The 23233-nt window shown below is 39.4% G+C and overlaps 1 protein-coding gene across 1 annotated transcript in view; it reads left to right on the plus strand.

Moving 5' to 3' along the window:
* The window catches only part of GC (GC vitamin D binding protein), a 641498-nt gene that overhangs the window by 264629 nt on the left and 353636 nt on the right, over positions 1–23233 (plus strand). Inside the window, exon 6 of the mRNA XM_044061140.1 lies at positions 13921–14015. Within this exon, the coding sequence (XP_043917075.1) occupies positions 13921–14015 (95 nt within the window). The remainder of the gene's footprint in view (positions 1–13920; positions 14016–23233) is intronic.

A 23233-nucleotide genomic window follows, 5' to 3' on the forward strand; every position in this document is an offset into this window, starting at 1 on the left:
GGGATGTCTTTACTATATGCTCCAAGTCTGTTCTCTCAGCTAACTTTGTAGTATTTCATGAGGGATCTCAACTATTCACTGAGGCTGATAAGGGTTTATTTCATGTCTTGGGACTTCACCTTATTCCATATCGTGTTCTCTCCTTCTGTTCTACAGTTTCGTTATGGCAGGGGACCACCAGATCAGCTTCCTTTTTTTGGAGGTGAGGGTCCTGGTTGTATTGGGTATGGTGGTATCCATACATTTGTGTATGTGTTCATAGTGCATTGTTGTTTGATTCAGCTGTCATGCAACTAGTCTTGTACATATATGTGTATGTACACAGATATATATATATATATATATATATATATATATATATATATATATATATATATATATATATATATGTACACCTCAGTATTTATTGGTAACACATCTATATATTGTTGTACACATATATGGATCTCTCTCTCTATATATATATCTATATATATATATATATATATATATATATATATATATATATATATTTATTTATTTATATATATATTTATAGATACCAATCCTTCCTAATTGCACGCTTGTCTCTTCCTTATTGTAAAATTGCTTTAAAGAAGGGTATGTTTGATGACCACAAACTGGGAGCCATTATTGAATCCACAAATGATGTGGATACCCTACAAAAGGTCCTTACAGAAACAGATGCTTGGTGCCAGAGAAATAGGCTAAAGCTCAATGCCAAGAAATGTATAGTTACCCCATTTGGGAAAAAACATGTACCCATGAATTACCACACAGGTGGCAGTACACTAAACACTGAAAGTGTGATAAGAGACTTAGGGACACAATTGGACAGTGGTCTCACCTTCATTAACCACATTGCCACAACAGTCAGGAAATCCTTCTATGTGGCACACCTCATCATTAAAAGCTTTTCATCCAGAAAAAAAGAGGTCATTGTGCCACTGTACTCATCCCTCATTAGACCCATTATAAAATACAATGCCCCATTTGGTATGTACGTTTCAAGACATCTGCAACAACTCGAAGGCCACAGAAATACCTCACTAAAAGAATCACATGCCTAAAGTAGATGTCCTACACTGACCGCCTTAAAAAACTCCAGCTATACTCTGTCGCATATCGTCTACTAAGAGGCCATCTCTGCTTAACATACAAGGCCATGTCAAACCCAGAGCTGTTGGACATGCTACACTGAAAGAAATCCCAATCCTTCAGAGCCACACACTCCAGGGATCTAAATCTTGTCATCACAATAAACAAAACATGCTGGAGGGATAGGTTCCTGACCCAGAGACTCCCTAGACTCTGGAATAAACTGCCCATACATGTTAAGCAGAGTACCTCTTTGGCCCTCTTCAAAAGGAACCTTGATGACTGGATGGGAGAAAGGAAATTCACCCCAGGAATTATGTCAGTCACCCTGCTAGACAGTGGTCCAGGAAAGTAAATAGTGTGGAAAGAAATAGCTAGGGAATTTGTTATGGCTAGGCTTGTATAGGCCCTAGGGCCAATAGCCTAGTACTAACCAATGAACCTATGAACCTATGAACATTCACTAACAGTACAGCTGAGGTGGATTACTGGTAAATTGCATAGGTTATAGTGTGCAGGGTCCTGGGTTCAAGTCCTGCGAGGGCTGTTTATTTTGTTCCTAGGCAGAACAAGGACTATTGGATACAGAGTGGTTAAAGCAGTTTTGAGCATTTCTGCATGGGTTTGCATGATGGTAAGCAGTGCTAACATATGGCTAAACAAATAGGTGCTTACAGCATGTAGGTTTCACTTACCAGTGTGCAAATCTGCTTAGCATTTTCATTTAAGCAATGTTGAAACCTGCTAAGCATAGCTTAGCCCTGGTAACCAGTGATCACATTCCAGTCTGATAAAATAGCAGGATAATGACATCTTTAATAAGTGTTCTTAATTTCCTGTACGTAACATGCTTCTATGTGCTGTCATTACAGTAGCAAGGGGTGCGAGTATACTATATGGGACATCAGCGTATACATGGGTAGTACCACAATCTTTTCTATTTAGATTTGTTTCATACATGGGTAGTATCCCAGGTTATATGCAGTCACACTTGCATGTTACACCAGCATACAGTGCACTGGTTGACAGAAATAGTTTAACACATATTGTCTCATTACGTTAGTACATTTGACAGTGCTTTTTCAAATAAGAGTAGATTGCAGATTGTAGTAATGGAACCATACTCCCCTGCATGCAAAGCCGAACTCTTAGTACTGAGTATCCTGTTCTAGGTGCTTGAGTTGTATGTTTATATGTATCTCCTATTGGATATTGATCTGATATGTTGATATTAACTGTAGACCACTATGTTCTTTGGACTTGTCATTGAGGACTGCTGTCATGTAGTAATGGCATACCTTTCAGTTTCAGACGTCTATCTTTCAAACCATTCATCCTAATGCATAACATGATGGTTATCTACTTTCTGTCTCCCCTCTGTACAGATATGCAGATGTCAGGTATTGCTACAGCCATATGACTATGTAGGTGCCCACATTGTATTACGCTGTGGGCCTGGACACTGCTGCTTGTTCCAACATATGGGACATTCCTTAACATGGGCCTTGCCCCATTTCCTTGCCTGTGTGAGGGACATTACAGAGGTGGTGGGCTACAGATTCACATAGACTGGGTGGCAATACATCACAGGACAGGACATGTGGAGACAGCCAATCAACATGGGGGACATATCCCCAGATTTGTGAGCAGATTCTATGTCATTAGTGCTGTTATACACATGTTGGATTGATAGATTGACAGGGATTGTGTGGACATGCATTTAGTGTGTGGTGTCATGACACACAGTGATATGTCTCTGACATACCTCTCCAGTGGCACGCTGTCCACAGACTGGTCACATGTCTGCCTCTCATGCTTTGTGGGTTCACCAGACAGTTGGTGTCCTTGATAAATCAGTTGTGGATGCTGGGGAATGTAGTCATTTAATACTCACATCTGTTGGTATTAATGATATCATATTCCTCATAAAGGATGTTACAACAAACCCAGTGACATCTGCAACTATCTCAATGTATGACAGCAGTATGTCCCATCTACCCCTCTGTTTGTGCCTCTGTTCATACCTAGTGATATAGGGGTTGATGCCAAGCTTAGTGAGTGGGGAAAGCCATCAAAGTCTTTGGCCAGATCAATGTAGGCTGTATGTGTCACCTTGCCTTCATCCACAGCACAGGTGACTGATTTCAAGAAGTTGACCAGGTTGAATGAGCAGGTATGCCCTACCCTTCACAAAGATAAACTGTGTGGGATCCTGAGTCTGCAGATTCCCATATCCCTGTTTATTAGGTGCATGATGATATATTCCATAGCTTAGCATAACAGACTTGTCAGGCAGTTGGGGTGATATTTCCCAGGGTCAATAATTGCATGTAGTTTGTGGAGAGGGGTGACTATAGCAGTGCACAATTCAGTAGGGACAAGGCCTGAGGTGAGGCTGTGCTTGAACAGGTACACAGGTAAGGTGCCAGGTCACTCTGCAGTTTATGTAGAACACAGCCAGGGATATTCTCTGGTTCCATAGAAGCTGTATTTCTGGCCTTGGAAAGTGGTGTTGTAACCTGTGCTGCAGTAATATTGTGTGTCTGGTGGTGTACTGGTATTGTGATTGATCCTTTGAGGAGGTGAGGGCTAATGTTTGCACTCAAGATACCAGCTAGTATATTAGCATTATTTGGCTCAGTCTGGGAGGTACCATTGTCTAGTAGCTCAGAACAATTTTTGATATTGCCATGGAGATTATTTACATAACTGTATGAGGCCTTGTTATTGTCTTTACTATGTGCTCCAAGTCTGTTCTCTCAGCTAACTTTGTAGTATTTCATGAGGGATCTCAACTATTCATTGAGGCTAATAAGGATTTATTCCCTGTCTTGCGACTTCAACTTGTTCCATATCGGTTCCCTTCTTCTGTTATACAGTTTCTTTATGGCAGGGGACCACCAGATAAGCTTCCTTTTTATGGAGGTGAGGGTCCTGGTTGTATTGGGTAAGGCGGTATCAATGTAGTTGTGTATGTGTTCATAGTGCATTGTTGTTTGATTCAGCTGTCATGTAACTTCATATGCATAACTGCCATGAGGTTAGCCACCTCTGATTTTTTGGGGCCATAGTTAGCTTTGGGAAAGGCTTTTCTTGGTGGTTATCAGTGCAGTGGGGGTAGGATGGCTGTGGATTTCTAAAGGTGATTACTTTGTGTTCTGAGATGTTGACTGTTGGTGTAGAGCAACAGTTGTCTATGTTAGGAAGGACCAGGTCAATGTGATGAGCATGTGCATAGGCACATGAGTAGCTTTCCCACTTAATGGTGGGTTAGTTGAAGTCAACCAGTATGATTGTGTTAGTTTGGACACTAATATTCTACAGAGTGTTTATGGACATGGAGTGTAAGTCTTGGGGCATGTATGGGGACCTATTGCAGGCTACAACCTGAATCACTGTCTTACCCAATGTCAGCTACACCTGCAGGATCTGTAATGCAAAATTTTGGTCTACCACTCTGGAGGTGTGTGCATCCTTTATGAATATGAAAATACCACCACATTTGGAATTCAGTAAAGGTTCTGCAGTCAAAACTTGTGGAATTAATTATAGGCTGGTACTGCATAGGTGCTTCCTGCTGCTTTTATCCAGGACTCTGTTACAGCACAGATGTCATTGTTCCCCATTTTAAGGGATACTTCCAGTGAGTGAGTTTCCAGATTTAGAATTCCAGTGTGCAGCAGCACTCCCCTTGCATGTCTTGTCTTATTGGTTATCATATATTCCTATATATTTATGTATATATATATATATATATATATATATATATATATATATATATATATATATATATATATATATATATATATATGTGTGTGTGTGTGTGTGTATGCATATATGTGGATATGAATGTGGATATGTATATATATATATATATATATATGTGTGTGTGTGTATCATGTATATATTTGTCCACATATATGTATATATAGACTACCTTGATCCCTGCTCCTTTTCCTGGAGTAGGGCTCAGATGGTGTAATGGTACATTGCTTTGATCATAGTTTACAATGTCCTGGGTCCAGAACTTGGCAGGCCTTATTATTTTCTTGCAAGGCAGAGCAGTTCTGCTGCGGAGGAAGGGATAAGGGCAATAATTACAAGAGGTCCCTGTTTTTGGCCCTTCAACCTCATTTACACAGCCATTGGTCATATTTGTTGCAGTAAGAGGTTCGGAGTGTGGATCTGATGTCCGAACGCACTACATACCTACATATATTTATGTTTGTATATATATATATATATATATATATATATATATATATATATATATATATATATATATATATATATATATATAGATCTACTACTTTTGATCAACAGCACATTTGATCGAAACTCATTTGATCGAAAAACAGTATCCATGGCAATTAACAGGGATTTCTCCCCCTCCTCAAAGTCGTGCGACCCTGGAGTTGATATATAAAGATAGGGGGATGGGGGGCACAGCTCCCCACATTGGGGGGTGTGGTGGGCGAAGCCCCCCACCTATTTTTATTTAAAATATATACATTTTCTTTTATTTTCTTCTTTTAATGGAAATTAAATGTAGGGCTGTGCCCCCCACACACCCCCCCTACCTTTAGCACGACTTTGGGGAGAGGGACAAATCCCTGTTAATCGCCATGAATACTGGTTTTCGATCAAATGTGCTGTCGATCAAATGAGTTTTGGTCAAATGTGCTGTCGATCAAAAGTAGTAGATCCATATATATATATATATATATATATATATATATATATATATATATATATATGTTTGTGTGTGTTTGTAAATACATTTTCTCTACTGTTGAATGACTGTGCTGCATGATATGTTTGAAAAACATCAGACATATCTACACCTCAGGTGGCTTAGTAGTAAATTACTGGGCTGTTGTGTGCAGGGTCCTGAATTCAAGGCTTGTAAGGGCTGATTATTTTGTTGCTGGGTAGAACAAAGGCTGTTGAATCAGAGTGATTAATGCACTTTTAAGCAGTTTATGTGGGTTTGCACAGGTTTGCGTGGCAGTAAGCAATGCTAACTTCCGGAGAAATATGCTTACAGACAGCCTTAAAAGTGTTTAATCTGTATAGGCACTGCTTAGCACCATGCACATAGGTTTAATCCCACTTACTACTGCTTAATAGACCTTAATCCTGCTTACCCCATGCTAATTTCTTTAAAAAAAAAGAAAAAAGGGGTGATAGGAACGTGGTAAAAAAGGAGGATTGCAGAGGGAAAGACAATAGGAAAAGTAGCTAGGGATGTGCAGGACGGGTGTAGGGAAGGTCCATAGCTGTCCAATTCTTCTACAGCAACAGTTGTGCATATATTCATTTATTATTTATTTTATTTTATTTTATTTTACATTTGTTGACCGGGATAGTCCAACTGGATACATGTCCATTTTCTGCGGAGGCCTGAGAAGAAAAGCTCCAAGGTAGTCAGAGTCAAAAATATAACAATGTAGACATAATTACAGGTAAGTTATTTACAGAGGATACATGAAAACATGAGATAGGCAAGTTCACAGGTATAGTTATTCCTGGTTTAAGTCAGGGGAAAACATTGACAAGGAGGCAGAAAGTAATATATTATATACATTTATGAGGAGGGTTAACCAGGCTTGTTATAGTAGCAAAGCTAGTTTAGTGCCAGATGTCTGAGTTTGGTGTTAAATTGGCAAAGGGAGGAGAGCGATATTTGGAGGTATATTTGGAAACTCAGAACCCTGAGAGAGGGATGAGGACAACAATAATGTGTTTTGAAGCCAATTAGGCCAGATTACATGTGTCCAATAGACACGTGTATGAAATGGACAGCTATGTATGGGACAAAATGTTTTTTTGAGGGAACAGATTGCCCTTTTTCTTTTTTCTAAGGTGAGAGTGGGATGTTGGGGAAGGATAGTAGGTATATTTGGGGAGGTAGGTTGGGTAGGAAGACAAACAAGACAGACAAAACAGCATACAGGGCTGGTATATGACACATGTGGGGGGCAAACACCTTGGATGGGGAAGGGTGTTTGGAAATCGGAAGCCCATGAGCCCCCAAATGGAAACAGTGGGACTGAGGTCCCCACCCATGGGCAGTCAGCACTGCACCTTCACAGTCCCAAAGGTAGCTGTGCTGCGTGCTGAGCATGAGGGGCAGGCTGACCCTCTAATTGCACCATGCAGGCCTCAAGCTGGCGTGGTAGATCTCCAGACTCCTTTCAGAGCTTGCTATGCACCAAACCCCAGACCTGGCTTTGGGTGATGGTATCCTGTCCGCGTCTGCTCCTAGGGTGATGAGCCCTCTCCCCTGAGGAGGTTCCACTCAAAGTGCAGAACCAGCGGATGAGGAGGTCCCAGGGTGGGTCCCAGACATGCTGGGGCCTGGTGCCATGGGCAGATGAGTTAGGAGAGGTAAGTCGGCTGGGACCGGCCTTCCCAAATGTGCTATGGTGTTGCAGTTTTAGAACATATGTGGGTTAGTAATAGTCAACACAATCCAGGATAAGTTATAGCAGCATGCATAGATATTGCCATTAACTCAAAACAACAGATTTGGAATAGTTGCATAGCAAACAGCACACATGCATATATGGAACCACAGTGGCCATTACAACAACATGCAGGTACATTGATGGCAGCATGCCACTATTGTGGGAGTATTTCAACATGGCACATGCATAGAAACACATTTCAATATTTATCAAACAATAGGACATATGTCCCAACAGTAGATTTAATTGTATACATACCCATCGAGTTGTGTATTTAGATTATTGTTGCAGATATGCTGGGGGGTGTCAGTTAACAACTTGTATATCCTTGCAGTACTCACAACTTTAATGATCATTCATCTAATCATTAATCTACATGTATTATCACAATACCCTATGGCCTTGGTTAGGCCAGTGGTATGTTTGTACACAGTGTATAATTCAACCGTCTTATAGCTACTTTCTACTTCTGTTACCTGGAAGACCTGTGGGGGGAATGTTTGTTAACACTACCTGACTGTTTCTACACATATTCCCAAAATCCTAGTTAAAATTATGCATACAGCTTACTACCACTCCTGGGATTTGAACCATGGCTGTGTCTGCTAAAAATACAGCAATTTGTGTTTCATCAGAGTGAGCTATTAATAAACTGCTTTCTCTTTTTTCAATGTTTTCTATCTAAGTCTTTCTTGGTTGTACAATCTGACCTTGTAATTACAACATTCTTATACAGTCATTCTAGACATATTTTTATGTAGCACAGTGTTGGAAACAGTGGTTAGCACAACATTACTATTCAGATATCAGATCTTGGTGAATGCAACATCTCATGCCATACAATACCAGAGTAAACAGAACCAGTGCAGGATTTAGAACTTTATTGCCAGGCAGTTACACTTTTCTTTAAATATGACCTATATGGCACTATTACTATCATATTGTCTGGTTTATTCAGTACAAACCATACACATTTTTATAGTGCCAGATGACATTTTACTCCTTTATATTTATCTGGTATGACTACTGCAAGCAGGATTGTTACTCACCAGCCTCACGACACAGGCATTGCAGCCTACTGGCATGGACTTTCTGGTTTGCAGCCCTCTCAGCTGGAGCTGTAATGAAATAGAGAAACATTTAGGCATACCTATCCATCACATACAGCGGCAAAACTTTGGTAAACAGTTATTACTATGAATACATGCACACTGCTGGGACATCTCCCATGTCGCTTGCTTTTTAGACCCACCTTTCCAAGAGCTCCCTCTTCCTCTGTTTCAAGTTGGCATAGTGGTGCCGGACCTGCTCACCAGTCTGAGGAATACCAGTGGCACTGGTGAGATCACGGGCAAGACTTTCCCAGGCTTCTGCTTTATATTGGGAGGCCTAGTACTGGTCCTGCAGCAATCTCATGTCATGGATTTTACCAGGAATCCTACCATGATCTTGGACTCCTGTATTCCCTCAGCACTGCGCCCGAAAGCACATGGCCTCTCCAACACCTGCCATACTGCCTACAGTGGAGAGCTACAACCAGTCGTGAGCTGTATGCCCATCTGTGGGGTTTATATATGGCTGATTTCCTGCCCTTTGCCATGATTGGATGGTTTAGAATATGCTGAGTATGACTCCAGTACATGTTATGCACAGATAAATATATATAAATATATATATATATATATATCTATATATCTATATATATATATCTATATAGATATATATAGATATATATAGATATATATATTTATATATATTTATATATATCTATATGTATATATATATATATATATATATATATATATATATATATATGTGTGTGTGTGTGTGTGTGTATGCATATATATATATCTATCTGTATATATATGTATGTATATGTATGTATGTAGGTATGCCTGTGTGTATGTGTATATATATATATATATATATATATATATATATATATATATATATACAGATTTCTCTGTATATGTGTGTGTGTGTGTGTGTGTGTGTGTGTGTGTATATATATATATATATATATATATATGTATATATATATATATATATATATATATATATATATATATATATATATATATATATATATGTGTGTGTGTGTGTGTGCACCTTGATATATCTTTATATATATGTATATATTATGTTACTATATATGTATAGGTTCATAGGTTCATAGGTTCATACTAGGCTATCTGCCCTAGGGCATTTATAAGCCTAGCCAGAGTGTGTTTGGCTTTCGCTACCCATTTAAAATTAATTTTGCTATGCCCTTTTTTGAGGTTAGTATACTGTGCCTCTATCTAACAGTGACACAGAAGTGATACCCGGGGTAAACCTATGATCTCCCATCCACTCATCAAGATTCTTCTTGAAGAGATTCAATGAGGGACTCTGCCTAACCTGGACTGGGATTTTATTCCAGAGTGAAGGGAGCCTCTGGGTTATGAATCTGTCCCTCCAGCATGTCCTATTTATTTCAGTGCTGAGGTTCAAGTCTCTCGAGCGCATAGCTCGATGGGATATGGATTTTCTGAGGTGCAGCATGTCCATTAATTCCGGGTTGGACATGGCTTTATACGTCAGGCACAGATCGCCTCTGAGCACGGTATGCCACTGAGTAGAGCTGGAGTTTCTTTAACCGGGCAGCATATGGCATCTGTTTGAGCCCTTTGATCCTCTTGGTGAGGTACTTTTGGGGTCTTTCCAGTTGCTGCAGGTGTCTGGTAAGATACATCCCAAAAGGGGCATTGTACTCAATTATGGACCTGATGAGGGATGAGTAAAGAGGCACGATGACCTCCCCTGATCTAGATGTGAATCCCTTCATGATTAAGTGGGCTATATAAAATGTTTTTCTAACCACTTTGGCCACGTGGCTGCAAATGAGAGATTGCTATCAACTTGGGTCCCCAGGTCCCTAATTACTTCTTCTGTACTTAATGGATTACCACCTATGCAGTAATTTGTGGGCACTTTGTTTTTGCCAAAGGGGATGACTATACACTTTTTGGCATTTAGCTTGAGGCCATGGCTCTGGCACCAGTTGTCTGTTTCTATGAGGCCCTTTTGGAGGATGCTTGTGTCGGCTGGAGAGTCGATTATGGCGCCCAGTTTGCAGTCATCTGCGAACTTGGTCAGCCACAGTCCTTCCGTGTTGGCCTGTACCTCCGAGAAATATATACCGAACAAGAGAGGTCCCAGGACTGAGCCTTAAGATATATTTACACACACACATATATATATATATATATATATATATATATATATATATATATATATATATATATTATGATATATATGTACCTATTCTATATGTCTAATTGTTATATACAGCTACATATATCTGATGCATACACTTTTCATATGTATCTGTCACCATACACATCTATATTTGTATATGTATGTATATATTATAAACATGGTTGTTCCACAGTGTTTGTTCCATAGTATTTTATACCTGTATTGAATGATATATTTAAAAAAAAACATTCCATACTACAGCTCAGTTGGCGTAGTGATACATTGACCTGACTATGGTGTACAGGGTCCTCAGTTCAAGATTGGGCAGGGTTAATTATTTTGTTGCCAGGCAAAACAGTGGCTGATGGTGACAGGGTGATCAAAGCAGTTTTAATCAGTTGTAAGCAGGTTTGCGCGGGTTTGCTCTGATCTAAGCACTGCTAAAACACGGTTAGATGAATACTTGCTTAATCTGTCTAGGCCTGTCTTAGCTGTGCACAAATCCACTTAGCTATGCTACATTTTGTTTAAACTTTTAATTTTAGTGGCACCTCACATTTGGAGCGTTTACGCTACCCTGGTTAATTTACACATAAATATATGCACTTCCTATTAATGAAAGATACATTGTGGATGTGTTTCATATATGAAAATATTTGGTCTCTTGGTGGGCTCAAACTGTGCTTGACTGAATGCTAGGCAAATGCTCTAAACACTACACTATTCTAGTTTCACTTTTTTTTTTTTTTTGCGTATAGTTCTACTTAACTTCTTTCCTGGGTTAAACACTGCTATGCATAGCTATTTGACAGGCAAACCCACACAGCTACGTTTAAACTTTATTCTGCACTGGAAAAAAAGATTAAAACCTTGTATGTCCTTATTTTTGCCTTATATTTTTGGTCCATTTTTTGTGGATTTATGGCTAATTACTGACACATCTTGGTGATTGCAGTTAGATACTGCTCACAGACATTTGAGCTTCTGACTCCATATCCTTTGACATATGATGCTAATGCATAACTTGTTATTCTATCAACTTTCTATAAGACTGTATGAACCAGACTTGTTTGCTTTCTCCAGATTTCTTACTCTAAGGGGTTAGTAGATATTCCGTGGACACTCTTTACATTGCCATACAGCATTTATGGAGTGCAGGAGGCGTGTGTATAGTGAGAGCACTGCTCTCAGACACACCCCCAGCACTCATACACAGAACCATGTCCGTTTTACAGCACAGCAGCACACCTCCATGAATATACATGGCATGCTGCCATGCTGAATGGGAACGGTCCCTTCCATGCAGGAATAAGCTATTCCTGTACAGAAGTTTACTGACTCCGGGGGTTTGTTTCTTCAGTCCCTTCACAGAAGAGGAATTAACATCAGAACTGTTTATTTATGTTGCTTAATACTGTACTGTTTAAGCGTTTGTATTTTTCATTTTTCAGAAATAACAAGAAAGTAAAGTCAGTCCCCTACCTTTATGTGGGGGATAGCTACTTCCTCATATCTCTTGTGTTTTTTATTCTTGCTTATACTATAACTCACTTTTTGTGAGACACAAGGCTCCTGGATATGAAGCAGATTTACCAGAGTCATTGGTGATCTTTCTTATTTGATTTCTCTGTATTTCTTTATGAGAGACTGACTGGATTTGCTGCAAAAAGATGTTGACTGAATTTCAGATTAATGTACAAATCTAAACCCAAAAAATGAAACTCCCATTCAATTATTTGTTTTCTGGCTGTTTTTTTTTTAATTGAGAAACCTTTTAAATCTTGATATTTAGAATCGCTGATGGTTGACACGTGTACATTAGTGGTTCAATTATGTATAGCAGGCATAAGATAAATTGCCATTCTTATTCACCAAGTCCAGTAAGTAGAGTTTAATTTCTTATTGTGATTATTCAGGCTGGCCATAATGGGACATTCATCCCACTTATTTTTTTGAAACTGATTTGACCAACATTCTGGAAACTGAATGCTGATTCTACTTTGTCAACATTCAAAACTTATTTGTCAGAGTAAGCTAGAGGAAGTAAAAGTAAAAGGTAGTGCTAAAGAAAGTTTTATGATCCAGTGATATAACTCTTGTGAGAGGGATCAAACACAGGAAAATCACTAGTGGTACTTGTGGGAGGATACTTTTAGGTGGCATCTTAACCAAAAGTCACCACTAATCCTTTCTTAACCTCATTATGCATTCTCTGACACAAGCCAAAATAAATTCCTTATTCAGTTTATGGCTTTGTTCTAGAGTTAGCACTCTTAAGTCTTAAAACTGGTACTTGTTTGAAATGTTGTGGCCCACTAGAGTGATTGAAAAACAGATTTACATATTCTAAGTCAGAGATAGCCATTTCCTGCTACATTCCCTTTTCTCTGAAGTATGGTGACCTTGGAAATTATATATATATATATATATATATATATATATATATATATATATATATATATATATATAAGTTTGGAGTGTGGGGCGCTTGTTCCCCACATTGGGGGTGTAGGGAGCTTGCCTCTTTGCAAAAAAGAAGCTTAAAGGAGAAGAGGAATCTTTGAGATTCACTATTTTCCTGAGTTTTCAGTATTTTTTCAACTTGTCAGCACTGCATTTCCAGTGCAGACATTTCAGTAGGGAGACCTTGAAACTTGGTTATTCAGATTCACCAAATGGATCCTGAAATGAACATCTCTTCAGGATAAGGCAGTTGAAATCTGCTTGCACACTAAGTCAGTGAAGGCTGTTCTTTCTCATCACCAATGTACCTAAGTTTTAAACCATACATCATGTGACCATGAGGATTGTATTTTGGAATAACTACGTCTTTAAGATCATGAGAGCCTGCAGAATGTGCCATTCATGAGACCATGCAGAACTAAATCCCACTTAATTTTAATGACTAGTCATTGCATAGCTTTGTTGTGAATGCCTTAAATTACTTATGTTTGATGTTTTATTATTTATATTTTATTTGTGAAGTTTTGGATACCAGCTTAATGAAAATGTTCTATACACATTGTATCTGCTTTCAGAATTATTTTGTTAGATAATTAATAAGAATATTTACTTTATAGGATTCACAATATCATTAATTGTATTACTTTAGAGAATACTTCAGAAAGAAACCAAGTTACTGATAGTTATGACTCATGGAATTTGCACACGTTACCAGATTCTTGGAGGAGAAAAATTCAAGACAAGGTAAACAAAATCTGAATTAAACAAATTATTCTGAGTTTCAGCAAAGTGAGTTGTAATGTAAAAAGGTCTGTCACATTGTTAACAAAATTAGAATATTTTGTAAACAACCTTAATGGCTCAGACATATTTCACTCCTGGTTTAGCTGCTCACCCAACATAAAAAACAGATTCCAGTAGCTACAGCTATGTAAAAGATAGCCACATATTAATTTTTCATATCCTAGAATAGTTTCCTCCATATAAAATTACACATACAATTATTGCTTACATGTAAAATATTGAATTGATGTTTGTTACAGTGTTGGACACTTTCAATGCTGTCCAGCCTCCTTAGTATCAGTGGCTCAACAGATAAGATAGCATATTCATCTTTACTGATGGCATATCAGAAGACTGTAGGAGCTATTCCTGCAGCAGTAGGTTGAATTCATTTTTGAGCACTGATGCTGCAGTGCTGTGTGTGCCAGCTTTCATATATAATTCCAAACTGAAGTTCTATATTCCTGAATTGGTGGAACCTCAGTTGGATATAAATGTTCCCATGGCACTTATTGAAAAAATTAGGGGGATGTACCCGGTGTCTGGGCCACATTTCCCCTAGTTAGTACAATACTACAGTGGTTCTCTTCTAAAAAGAGGCTTCTGGCCAAGTGAGACTAACCTAGTAAACAAAGCATAAATAAATAAATGAGTCTACTCTATGTTAGATCTTTATGAAACCTCATTTGACAGATTGTTTAATAACATGTCCATTGTTTCTTATATTTTCTTGCCCATTATGTTTAAGAGTTTGTGGGTAGAAAAAGACTGTACAGCAAGATGTTAATAGTTCTGCCATTTTAACTTCTATGAGGGCCCTAAACAAATTTGCCCTACATGCTTTACTTTATAGTCCACTTCACTTGTTCTCTAAATTACTTCATAGGATCCCTGTCATTTGAACAGAAACTTGCTTTCAGTCTTAAGGACTAGCTGGGGCTCCAGATTAATAAAGCAAAAAGTAGCACACTGAATGAAAAATGTAGAGGTTACTTATTTTGAGTCTGCTAATTATAATGAATATATTATAGTTAATAAACATCATGTTATCATAATGTCAGTCTACCCCAATTCCAGTACTTCAAACAATGGGCATCATATCATACCCTATCACTATACAATAATATATATATATATATATATATATATATATATATATATATATATATATATATATATATATATATATATATATATATATATATATATATATATACATACATACACAGTTTCACTTTATAATCTCAAAATACTAAAATACCGTATTTTAGTATTTCAAGACTATATTGTCGAAACTGCAGCTATGTGAGACTCCATAAAATCGAATGCGGAAATGTCGAATCTGCTGTTGTGTTGTCGCGTTCATGATGTGCAGTGCAGTTTGTGGATTTAGCTGGGGATTCAGGTAAGTGGTGTTCTTGTAAGGGTATTGGGTAGGGATTTTAGTGTGTGTGATTCTGTGTAGTAGTGGGTTTGATGTGTTTGTGTGTTTAGTGCGACCTCTGAGTTAGTACAGATAAGTAGCGGGGGTGTGGCCCCCTGCTTATAGGTAGGGTAGGTGTGCTTGTTTGTTACGTTGTGTTTGTGTATGCTGTTTTGTTTGTTGCAGTGTCATTAGATAGGTGTATGTGTGCTTGTTTGTGTGGTAGTGTGTGTATGTGAATAATCGTGAATTTGAATTTCGCTTTTGTGGGTGTTGGCATTTTGGGCTTTTGGCTTTATACTCTCGAGATACTAAAATTCGGTATTTTATTATTTCGAGATTATAAAGTGAACCCATATACACACACACACACACACACACATATATATTTATATATATATATATATATATATATATATATATATATATATATATATATATATACACACACACACACACACACACACACACACACACACACACACACACATATATATATTTGAATAAAAAGTCACACAGAAAAAACAATCAGTAAAAACTACAAGAAATATCTAGCCAAGCTAAAGTTTCCACTGTGTTACTCCTTAAACCTCTTGTATTAGAGGCATATGGGATATATATATATATATATATATATATATATATATATATATATATATATATATATATATATATTTATATATATATATATATATATATATATATATATATATATATATATATATATATATATATATTTATATATATATAGGTTCATAGGTTGGTACTAGGCTATCAGCCCTAGGGCCTTTACAAGCCTAGCCATAAAAATTCCCTGGCTATTTCTTCCCACACTATTTACTTCCCTGGGCCCCTGTCTAGCAGGGTGACTGGTGTGATCCACAGGGTGAATTTCCTTTCTCCCATCCAATCATCAAGGTTCCTTTTGAAGAGGGCCAAAGAGACGCTCTGCTTGACATGTATGGGCAGTCTGTTCCAGAGTCTGGAGAGTCTCTGGGTCAGGAACCTATCCCTCCAGCATGTTTTGTTTATATTGTTGACAAGGTTTAGATCCCTGGAGAGTGTGGCTCTGAGGAATTGGGATTTCTTTAAGTGTAGCATGTCCAACAGCAATGGGTTTGACATGGCCTTGTATGTTAAACAGAGATCGCCTCTGAGTAGATAATATGTGACAGACTATAGCTGGAGTTTAAGGCGGTCAGCATAGGGCATCTGCTGTAGGCCTGTGATTCTTTTAGTGAGGTATTTCTGCAGCCTTTCCAGTTGTTGCAGATGGCTTGAGAGGTACATACCAAACAGGGCATTGTATTCTGTAATGGGTCTAATGATGGGTGACTAGAGTGGGACAATGACCTCCTTTTTTCTGGATGAAAAGCCCTTAGTGCTAAATACTTGAGCTTTGGCCGGCTAAGATCTGCCTGCAATCAATTGGACGTATAAGTAAATTTAAGCACACTTTTATCTGCACTTTTTCATATAGTACTGCATTCTGTGTATTGGCCTGAAATTGTCCATTAAAACGACTTCAAATGTAAAAGTAATGGGCAATCAGAATCACCATATAGCTGAAATACCTGATGTTCATAAGGGTCATCTGCATATATCCCATGTGCCTCTGTTACAGGAGGTTTGGGAGGTCACTCATTGCCTTATATAAGTGGTACATTTTGTTTCTGTTCTGCTAAATACTTGAGCTTTGGCCCGATAATATCTGCCTGCAATCAACTGGATGTATAAGTGCATTTAAGTACACTTTTATCTGCACTTTTTTCATATAGTACTGCATTCTGTGTTTTTGTTTCTTACTGAATATTAATTGAACTGAAAATTGTGGATCTCTGTCACTACAGATAGCTTGTGTTTATACAGAGATCTTGTTAGACGTGTAGCCATTGATAGCAGTGGGGGGTAGTTTCACTTTGATAGTCTGTGCTTCAGCTGAGGGGCTGTTCTGCCTTATATAAGTGGTACATTTTGCTTTTGTTCTGCTAAATACTTGAGCTTTGGCCGGCTAAGATCTGCCTGCAATCACCTGGATGTATAAGTGAAATTAAGTACACTTTTATCTGCACTTTTTCATATAGTACTGCATTCTGTGTATTGGCCTGAAATTGTCCATTAAAACAACTTCAAATGTAAAAGTAATGGGCAATCAGAATCGCCATATAGCTGAAATACCTGATGTTCATAAGGGTCATCTGCATATATCCCATGTGCCTCTGTTACAGGAGGTTTGGGAGGTCACTCATTGGAAGTTCTAGCTTGGCTGGAGTTTTCATTTATTTTTTTCCAATTGTTTTTTCAATGTGACTTTCTAACTCTTTGTTTTAATTTGTTGTTTAGGATATTTTGCAATCACCCTATTGATAATGGACATCAGCTGGGTATAACAACCCTGTGTTTCTTATGCTTAGTCAAACACTTTGCTTATGCTATCCTGATGAGGTCATAACAAGGCCAAAATATGCATATCCATAGCTAGAGGGGTTTGGCTTTATTGGCCTGAAATTGTCCATTAAAATAACTTCAAATGTAAAAGTCATGGGCAAGCAGAATCACCATATAGCTTAAACACCTGATGTTCATAAGGTCATTTGCATATATCCCATGTGTCTCTGTTATTGCAGGTTTGGGAGGTCACTCATTGGAAGTTCTAGCTTGGTTAGAGTTTTCATTTAGTTTTTTTCTGGTTGTTTTTTTCAGTGTGACCTTCTAACTCTTTGTTTTAATTTCTTACTGAATATTAATTGAACTGAAAATTGTGGCTCTCTGTCTCTACATAGTGCTTGTGTTTCTACAGAGATCTTGTTAGAAATGTAGCCATTGATAGTCTGTGCTTCAGCTGAGGGGCTGTCCTGCTTTATATAAGTGGTACATTTTGTTTTTGTTCTGCTAAATACTTGAGCTTTGGCCGGCTAATATCTGCCTGCAATCAACTGGATGTATAAGTGAATTTAAGTACACTTTTATCTGCACTTTTTTCATATAGTACTGCATTCTGTGTTTTTGTTTCTTACTGAATATTAGTTGAACTGAAAATTGTGGCTCTCTGTCTCTGCAGTTAGTTTCCACCATCCCCCATCCCTGTTGTTGTTTTGGTGCCTTTGAAATTGCACGCCCCTCTTGTAAATTTGTATTTGGATACTCCTTCTGGGCCCATCTCATTTGCTCAGACAACTGAGTGCAGTGAGGTCATATTTTGATTTCAAGCACTCCTACAGTGTAGAAAGAGAGCATTTGGGAAAAACAATTTCTAAGTTTGTTTCCTGCCTTTCCTGTAAGTACTCTAGTCCACATACATATTTGCTGTATCAGGACTATTTGTAAGCTTCTGAGCCCCCATACCATTCTTTGTTGGAGAGAAGCCTTCTAGATTAATTTTGTTTCTTAAAACTAGACAGTTTTTTTAGTTTCAGCACTCAAATCTGTTTTTTTTATCTCAGCACTTGTTCAGAACTCTTTGTAAGCACTAAATAATCTGCAAATTACTACAGCACTCAACTTTCCTCACTTGTCTAGAGGAAAGCAGTTTTTAGTACTTAATAAATAACCACGTATCCAGGCATGTTTAAGGGTCAGCTCCCGGTGTTTTCTCCTGTCTCCCTGATGAATCTGGGCATCTTGGGGCAATGCAGCAATTGCCTCATGTACACAGACAGCCCTCTCCTCCTACCACCCAACACTACAACCTGTGAGAGATGCACTTATATAGCCAAAGTGGAAGCAAAGCTCTCTAGACCCAAGACTGGAATAGACAGTCAAGAGAAGGTAAACACTTGCACCACATCACACTCATCACATAGTTCCTCTAAATCGACACCACCAAAACACACACATAGAAACGCAAAACACACATCTACATTTGCAGAGGCTCTCAATATAAACCTGCCCAAGCAACAGGGACCTCCAAAGCAGAAACGCAAGCAAACTCCACCCCCAACACAACCCAAATGACACATAGCCCACAATCTCAGTGTGCCACTCAACCACAGCCCATAAGGCATAACAACGTACTCAACACTCTAGTCATAGGTGACTCTATAGTCAGGCACACTGATGTTCCACTCACCAGGCTACACAAGGAGAAAGTCACTGTCAGCTACCTGTCGGGTGCCAGGATCCGCCACATAACGCACGCTCTCAGGTCACTCCACAACAAGTACAAATATGACTCTGTCATTGTCCATGTTGGTGTGAATGACCTGAGACATACCTCACTGGGCTACATGAAATGAAACATGGAGGAGCTCTCCGATCTTGTAGCCCAGGCAGGTATGACCCTAGCCTTCAGTAGCATTCTGCCATCACCCAGAATGATACCACAGTACAAGGACAAAATGATTGACTTCAACAATTGGCTAAGCTTCTGGTGTCATTCTAAGGGGATCCAGTATTTGTCTGACTGGGATGACATGATCGACAGACCACGATGCTTTGCCAGAGATGGCCTGCACCTGTCGCCCTTGGGATTCCGAATACTGGCTAGGGCTCTTGCTACCCCTATAGTGCCTTTTTTAGGCAAGGTTCAAATGACATATTCACCACCGTAACAGGTACAAGCAAGCAAAATCTGAGGATAATGCTACTCAATGCTAGAGGTCTAAACCTCAAAATGCACTCACTCGAGGCACTCCTTAAAATGGAGAACATCGACATCTGTGCAAGGACAGAGACCTGGTTCAAAGCTCCAGAGAGCACCCCTGCATTACCAGGCTATAATTCATACTACATCTTTCAGCCACCTAACCCGGACCAAAGCACTAAAGGTGTAGGCGTGTCCATATTCATTAAGGATATCCACACCTCTAGGCTAGTCGCACAGCATAATGCATCCGAGATTATCCAAGTGCAACTAACTCTGGGCAAGACTGCAATCCAAATTGTAGCTTGCTACAGACCCCCCACCATGCCGCAGGATGCCCACTCCACATTTCTTGATACACTGGAAAATACTAGGGTGCAACCCAACACCCTAATAATGAGTGATTTCAACTACCCCACCATTAACTGGGAAAACTACTCATGTACCAACTCTTTTGCTCAACGTTTTCTGGAATTCATAAATCCCAACACCTTGGATCAACTTATTCACACCCCCACCAGGGGCAGCAGTATCCTAGACCTGGTCATTACTAACATAGGTGACCGGTGCTCCACACCAGAGGTCAATTCCTCGTTGGTGATATCCGTCCACAAGCTAATCACCCTAGACATCCACATCCCACCTCCACCCCACATTACGGAAACCACCATAAAAAACTTCTCCAAAGCCAACTTCACACTTCTTAAGACAGAAGTGGCAAACTTCATGACACTCATGCAGTCGGACAATAGAGATACGACTGTTGAATCCTACACAAATGCACTTTATAAGCACTTACATGAGGGCATGGATCCTGCTATCCCTAACAGAACCAAGATGCTATCCTCAAAGAAAAAGGAAGGCAATGTGGTGGTCCTCTGCCATAAACAAACTCTACAACAGAAGAAAGAAACTGTTGCAAAAAAAGAGTAAAATCCCATGACTGGAGGAGCTCCCTGGTCAGCCTCAGTAAGAAGTTGAGATCTCTCATAAAATCCTCCAAAGCTAATTACGAAAACAACATTGCCACTAACTCTAAAGACAACCACAAAACATTCTATAGCTATGTCAAGAATCTCAATGACAACACTCAGATCTGCTCTGAGTTACACACAATGGCACTAAATATATAGAACCAACTGATATTGCCAACATCCTGGCAGATAGGTTCAGTGCTAACTTTACCCCCCTCTCACCCCCTAGAAGGCCCATCTCTATACCAGAAGAATGCAAAGTTCCTGTAATCACGGCTGCACAGGTAAAAAACATACTCTCCAAAGCCAAGAACACAGCATCCATGGGACCTGACAATATCCCAGGCTGCATTCTACATGAACTACAGAACGAACTGGCACCCCACCTAAGTACCATGTTCAATCGTAGCCTCACCTCAGGCTTTGTGCCCACTGAATGGCGCACTGAAATGGTTATTCCACTCCACAAAGGTGGAGCCACGATGGACCCCGGGAACTGCTGCCCCATTAGCCTGACGAGCCTGGTCTGCAAGGCCATGGAATGTATCATCATGGAACTCATAAACAAAGACATTGGAGATGTCCAAACTCTGGACCCCACACAGTTTGGGTTTGTAAAAGGCAGATCGTGTCTCCTAAACCTGATAGACTTCTTTGAAGCAGTAACCAAAGCCATAGATGAGGGTAAGGTGGTTCACACAGCCTATCTAGATCTCGTCAAGGCTTTTGATACCATCCCCCACTCTGGAATTATAGATGAACTCACTAAACTAGGTATAAATCCCTATGTCACAAGATGGGTTGCCAACTGGCTCATGGACAGAACCCACACTGTGAAAGTAGCAGACTCCAAATTCGACTTCAGACCAGTGACAAGTGGAGTACCACAGGGTTCAATCCTGGGTCCTATCCTGTTTGGTATATACTTCTCTGAAGTACAGGCTAACACAGAAGATCTTTGGCTAATGAAGTTTGCAGATGACTGCAAACTGGGAGCCATAATCAAAACTCCTAATGATGTGGACATCCTACAAAAGGGCCTCACTGAGACAGATGCTTGGTGTCAAAGCCATGACCTGAAGCTCAATGCCAAAAAGTGCATTGTCATTCCCTTTGGTAAAAACTTTGTACCCATGAACTACCACATAGATGGTAGTCTACTTAACACCGAAAGTGTGATAAGAGACCTTGGGACACAGGTGGACAGTAGTCTCTCCTTTGATAATCACATTGCCACAGTTGTCAGGAAGTCCTTCTACATGGCACACCTCATCACAAAAGGTTTCTCATTCAGAAAAAAAGAGGTCATTGTTCCTCTCTACTCATCACTCATTAGACTCATTATAGAGTACAATGTCCCTTTTGGTATGTACGTCACAAGACATCTACAACAACTGTAGAGGCCACAGAAATACCTCACAAAGAGGATTACTGGCCTCAAACAGATACCTACGCAGACCGTCTCAAAAAACTCCAAATTTACTCCGTCGCATATCGCCAACTCAGAGGTGATCTCTGACTAACATACGAAGCTGTCAAACCCAGAGCTGTTGGACATGCTCCACTTAAAGAAAACCCAATCCCTCTGAACTGCACGCTGTAGGGACCTAAAGCTTGTCAACACAGTAAACAGAACATGCTGGAGGGATAGATTCCTGTCCCAGAGACTTCTCATACTCTGGAACACACTACCTATCTATGTCAAACAGAGCTCCTCATTAGCACTCTTCAAGAAAAATCTTGATGACTGGATGGGAAATAGGAAATTCACCCTGGGGATCACTTCTGTGGCTCTGCTTGACAGGGGCACAGGAAAATAATTTTCTTGGGTGGTGAAAGCCAGGGTACCTTTTTGGCTAGGCCTATATAGGCCCTAGGGCCAATAGCCTAGTACCTACCTATGAACCTATGAACCTATAGTGATGAGGTGTGCCACATAGAAGCATTTCCTGACTGTTGTGGCGATGTGGTTATCGAAGGTGAGACCACTGTCCACCTATGTCCCTAAGTCTCTTATCACACTTTCGTGTTTAATGTACTGCCACCTATGTGGTAATTCACGGGTACATGTCTTTTCACAAAGGGGATAACTGTACATTTCTTGGCATTGAGCTTGAGCCCATGGCTCTGCCACCAAGCATCTGTTTCTGTAAGGCCCTTTTGTAGAGTATCCACATACATCATACATACAATTACAAGT

Source organism: Protopterus annectens, chromosome 2.part0, assembly GCF_019279795.1.
Source record: "Protopterus annectens isolate FY-2018-M chromosome 2.part0, PAN1.0, whole genome shotgun sequence".
Taxonomy (NCBI): domain Eukaryota; kingdom Metazoa; phylum Chordata; order Ceratodontiformes; family Protopteridae; genus Protopterus; species Protopterus annectens.